The sequence below is a fragment of the Egretta garzetta genome, unplaced genomic scaffold (genome assembly GCF_000687185.1).
Source record: "Egretta garzetta isolate BGI_Z169 unplaced genomic scaffold, ASM68718v1 scaffold22, whole genome shotgun sequence".
In the NCBI taxonomy this organism is placed as follows: domain Eukaryota; kingdom Metazoa; phylum Chordata; class Aves; order Pelecaniformes; family Ardeidae; genus Egretta; species Egretta garzetta.
In genome coordinates this window covers 158,899-164,774 of record NW_009259102.1, presented here as the reverse complement: position 1 = coordinate 164,774, position 5,876 = coordinate 158,899, and the positions used below count along the sequence as shown (strand labels likewise).

At 40.1% G+C, this 5,876-nt stretch overlaps 1 protein-coding gene across 1 annotated transcript in view; it reads right to left on the bottom strand.

Moving 5' to 3' along the window:
• Nucleotides 1-567: 567 nt before the first annotated feature.
• The window catches only part of SUSD1 (sushi domain containing 1), a gene marked incomplete at its 5' end in the record, with an annotated part of 44,210 nt that continues 38,901 nt past the window's right edge, over nt 568-5,876 (bottom strand). Inside the window, 2 exons of the mRNA XM_035890800.1 lie at nt 568-1,696; nt 4,488-4,581. Coding sequence (XP_035746693.1) covers nt 1,558-1,696; nt 4,488-4,581 — 233 coding nt within the window. The remainder of the gene's footprint in view (nt 1,697-4,487; nt 4,582-5,876) is intronic.

Here is a 5,876-nt window from a genome sequence, read left to right as displayed (position 1 = left end):
GTGCAGTTTGTACTGCTATGCCAAACCTTGGCAACCTACTCCATTGAGAAAGGGAATTACGAGCAGAATGTGTGAGAATGAATTCTGCAGGAGAAACCAAAAAATTGAGTAATGGTAGCCCAGTATGTACAGTTAAGTTGTTCTTTCTCAGTGAGGGAAAACGTTACCAACTCTTAATCACTGATGTAGACAAAGGTGTTCTTACTCAGCTACTAACTACTGAAAACTTACTAACTTGAATGGTATGTTTAGTAAGCAGTGGAAATGCTGGGTAACAGAAATGGTATCTACCCAGATCTGAAAAAAGCACCCCCCAGTTAGACACAGCAGTTAAAAGCTCTCTCATGTAACTTGGATCATAATTCCTCTCTGCTACCAACTATCAAGTCTGCTGTTACACTTTAAAATACCCTTCTTAAACACCAAAAAAAGGAATTATACAACCTACAGTGACAGAACACCGAAAACGATAAAGCCAGCAGGAAACAGAAACACTGAGGATTCCAAAAAAAGGTATATATTAAAAGTGCTAAAACACAAAACATAACTTGGAAAAAATTACAATACTGAGTAAAAACCAAAACTGTTGCTTCTTTATTTCACCAGTTAACAGAATGATTTTGCGAACGTATCTCAAAGCAACTTCTGAACAGGAGTGGAAGTAATCAAAGGCACTTGATTCTTTCTTACGCAAGAAAAAATATTAACTGGGAGAATGCCATAGGAAATTGGTTAATTGTGCTTCATTAAGTGACTCTAACCAGATGTTACACACCAGCTCATTAACCAGACAATGATTTAATGGCTTTACTCAGCTGTAATTACAGAACAGATTAACAAAACTGCACTTAACACAGGTAGCTCCTTACTTAAATTAGTTTCACATGCCATTAAAGCTACTCAGCTTTTTGGCAAACTGCAGTTTTATAGATTGGTATATTATTTGCAATTATTGCTAATTGCTATGAGCAATGACTGCGATATCTCTGGAACACATCTGTTGCTGACACTATTTAAATGTGACAATTTCATGGCTAACAACTCTGTACGTGTATTGAAGTACCATTACCTGTAAGTGACCGATGAAAGTCTTCTACCTTTATACTTGGAAATACAATTGGCACTTCATCTGATATAAGGGCTGATCTGTATTTTCTCTCGTAACAGGCCAGTTTATGTGTCCTAAGGTATCTAAAGTAGCAGTTGATCCTCAGACAGTCTCAACTGGATCAGGGGATTATTCATGCAATAAAGTACAATACAGACACTCATTATCAGGCATTCATGTGTCTGGAAGAGCTGAAAGCCCATGGCCAACACACGGGATGCATGCTAATATCTCTGACACAAACCTGTTTGTGAGGGGAGGTTCTCCTTTACATACCACACCATCTGGAAACAAGGGGAGACAATAAACATCTCACTGCCAGTAACAAACACATTTCAACTGCCTGTGCTATGGTACACATGTGCTGTGCAGATACGTCCATACCCAACAGATGCTGGCTCTGGTACGAAGAATGCATTTTCTCCATGCTGACTTCAGAGGATAACACATCAGAGAAGAGACACATTTTCAGTCTCTAGGAACGATGACGTAATCCCCATTTGTGCCACGTCCATTGTAGCAGATAAATGTACAGCCTCACAAGCTAAAGCAGCAGGCGGGGAGTGCACTGTTCTGTGGAGAGAAGAGCTGGAGAAAGAGAAAAAATTCCAGTTAAAAAAAAATACTGAAAACCCAGTCAAGACTCAAACATGGACCTGACAGAGAAGCAACCTCACTCATATTGATGGGATAAATAACACAGTTGCTGAAGTTTTCTGAAGACCTAAGGTGCTGGTATAAATTCTGAACATTCAGCCAGCGCAAGATGGATAGGAAGCATTCCCATAGGGTCAAAAAGCTGAAGTTTTGGCACTGTCCTTATGCATCTGAATAGGCATCACATATAAAAGGAAGCAAAGGATTAGGAGGAATGAAGCAAGGTGAACATGTGACAAGGCACCTTAACAGTAACAACTATGGGCTAATGCATTTTTCAAATGAAAACAATTAATAGTATCTAAGGACATCAGCAGTCAGGCTGTGTACTTTGTGAATCCAGTGTCAGACTTTTACTCACTGAGGAACGGTTAAACCTGCTGTCAGCAACCATGCTAGGGGGAATTCTGTCCCGCTGCAGTAATACAATCCATGAGGCAGCAGACATGTGGCAAGCTGGTGAGCACTTGAATACAGTGGTTCTTTGTGACAGAAGCTGTGGAACAGGAAAGCTTACAAGGACCCCAAGAAATAATCCAAGAGCATTCACCTGACACTATGGCAAGATCAGCTGTAACTCTGCCATTCCTGACAAATTTGGTTTGTTTAATCTGTTCTTGCAGACCCCCCAGAAGCCATGGTTTCACAGCATTCTGTTGCCATGCCTCCCTCTCCTATTGTTCAGAAGCACACAGGTATACTGCCCACGGATGGTACATATACCATGGGCAATATGGACAGGATGAAGTTGGTCTTTCTATAATGCCTTTTTGTATATTTTATACCATGCTTCTTGGCAGTCTCTTCTCTGCCAGGCTAACCAACCTACTAGTAGATTACCCTACTCGCAGCTGGATCAGAGAGATCTCATGTCTGTCTTGCCCAGGTCCTTGGTCTCTTTCTCCTGAGGGGCCACATCTTTCTTGGAGCACAGTGCCTGAAACAGGCCATGACTTTACCACTGGACAGGGCAGAAGGCTGACTTCACATGTTTTTTTTCAAATTACATTCTTATTCAGAAATGCATTAAAGCAATGCTCATTGAAAACTGAAAGAGTATTTGCTATTTATGAATATTACAGCTACTTCTTGTGAGCACTGTGAAGGGCCTTATCACAAATGACATCTGGGTTTTCTTTTCTCTGCCTTCTAGTGGGATGAGGCAGCTCTAATTTCTGCCAAGGATTCTGTCTGATGTTCTCTAGAACAGGAAAGTGGATTCAGTAATTTCTTTGTACATGGGATCAGGGGCCTAAAAGATACTTGTTGAATTATCAAGTCCTGCCCCCCAACATTACACCACATGACAGCATGATCCCTGTCAAACGTATTCAGTGTACTCTGCTCCCTCAGGATGTCACCTGGGGTTTTTTTGCTCTCACTCCTTTTAAAAGAAGACTGAAATGGAAGTTCAGGACTTAATCTCTACACTTCTATTCACAACTGGTTCACATTCATACATTATTCTTCCAATACTGTCTATTGCCTTAAATAGCTCTCCTATCACTGTGATGCTAATTGATATGACATAGTTTTAAAAAGTATTTATATACCTCTGTCACATTTTCACCAGAGAAACTGAAATAACTGAGGAGCCTTTCACACTATGACAGCTCAGGGATGCCCTTCCTCCTGCAATAAGCCCTATGCCAGGAATGCTAGTTTAGACACCATGACAGTTATAACCCATTCTGCCTCAAATGTCAAAGCTGACTCTGACAATGTTTTTCAAAAAACCAAAAAGAATCAAGACTGCAAGCTCAACTTTACCACTGCATCCTAATGCCAAGGAAATCCTGAGATATCTTTCTTTAATTACTAAAGAAAAGAAAGACACTGTGGAACCTTTATTTTGGAATTTAGATTGTAAGAACTGATTTGAAATTTAGACAACTATAAGTAATCCAAATAATCCTACTTTCTCCAGCCCTGTATAAGACTAGCTTCTTCTGTTTCTGAATGCCAAATAAGCAGCTTAACTGACCGATGCTCTATACTTCACAGCCCACAAGCTGGAGGCTCCTGATTGTTCATGTGACATAAGTCAGAAGACTGTTCTTGGAGATGAACATATTAAAACAACAAAAAAGATGTAATTTTCAGTCAAGAGATTTTATACATACATAGATGTTTATAATTACTTAAAGGCACATACTTGTTTTACCTTTGAAAGGAAGACAGTTATAAAGTTACTGCCCCTGCATGAAAGATCATGAAACAGAAAGAAATTGATTTCTTAAAAATTTCTAACATGTTTTTATTGTGGCCTTTAGCTAAAGATCAACCACCACTGAAAAACAATCCTTTTAGACCTTTTGAATAAAGTTGGGAGGACTAGAAATTGGCTCCTTACATAAGAAAAGTACATCAACATTTCTGCTGGTATGACTATACTTTGAGAGTAGCACAGCATATAACCCTCATTTATTTAGTCACCATTAAATCAAAACACCTCTGAACTAAATTCCTGATGCTACTCGCTGCCTGAATCCTTCCTTTATTGAGATGAGCCCCATACTTTTCAGACGTTTCACCAGTGTTTGCCACGATACAGAGAGCATCAGTTCAAGCGTTAGTGGCCACTGAAGGAACTCTTGATAATAGATTCTAACCACCCAAGAGGCCTAAATCAAGCAGGTTGGCAAGAAAAACTATCTGAAAAGAAAAACATGTAAGCCTTGTACAGGAGGACTACAAAACTGGAGTTAATAACAATACATACCGAGCTGCCGAGAATGACAGGAACAGTATAAGGCAGACAGCAGCAACTGACCCTAATCCAACAGCAGTCATGTATTGCAGAGTGGGTGATAAATCTGAAAGAAAGTATCAAACAATTCAAACGACCAAATACCAAACAGTGTAGCTTCATTCTGGTGACCGATCAACTGAGTCTGCTCAAAGCTGAAGTAACAAAACTCAGATGCTGGACTTAATGCTCAGCCAAGCAGTAATGGAGCTGACTGTTACTGTCCAGTTGAGGAAGTCAGATTAAATGGTGTATTTCTCAAAAGTGATTATACATCTCCATCCCTCAGTTTGTTTCCTTTTTCTTTTTTTTTTTTTCTTTAAATTCAGATACTTAATGTCAGTATTTTCCCCTCTCACAGGTAATTTCAGTCTAAATCATATGCCAAGGTGGTCTCTGGTGCCAGAAAATCCTGGTGCTTTATTAAATAGCTCAGTGCATCTCTCTCAAAATTTTAAGACCTGGGCATGATTTCTCTTTCCCCCCTCCCCCCAATTTTTTTTTCCAAATAAATAAAATAAGAAATAAACCTGGCAATGACAGCCCTACCCAAGCTCATAATACCAGAAGCCACCCAGGGACAGAACAGAAGTCTTACAGTGATTTGCTGTCAAAACCAGAGTTACTAAGAACTACTGAGAAAATAGAAACTCAATCCCTTCCAGCCACCTCTATCCCATTTTTAGCATTAGTCAAAGGTTACCTATTTTTTAGTGGATTTCTCACAGACACCCGGGATACTGTTAAATCTTGCAAGCATGAGTATTTAAGGTTTTAGCAAAAATTTAAATTCTTGCAAAAATGGCACTTATTCAGTGAACATCAGAAAAACAGCTTCTGTTAACTTAAACTGAACCGTTTTTTTTGGCTCATCTGAATGTACAGGCACAAAACTGGCTGGGCATTCACCTGAAACACCCTTAACAATTGCTTTGAAGCACAAAAAATCATAGAGAGCCAAAAGCAGAACCTGACCAGTTTACCATCTTTGCCTAACGCTGGTCAGTGAAGCAAGGCTTGTATCTGTGCAGCACCTCTAGCCTGTAAACTTACTGTGAGTCTGGCAAAATAAAGAATTTCAGACAGGGACCCTAGAAGGAAAATCTGTTCAACCTACAAGCATGTTCAGTTTTGGTAAAAGTTATACCCGTCCTTATATCACTGTAAGGCCAGCTTCCATAAGCAAGTTACGCATCTCTAGAGCTCCAAGGGCTGGAGCACCTCTCCTGTGAGGACAGGCTGAGGGAGTTGGGCTTGTTCAGCCTGGAGAACAGAAGGCTGCGGGGAGACCTGATTGCGGCCTTCCAGTACCTAAAGGGGGCCTATAGGAAAGATGGGGAAAATCTTTTTAGTAGGGCCAGC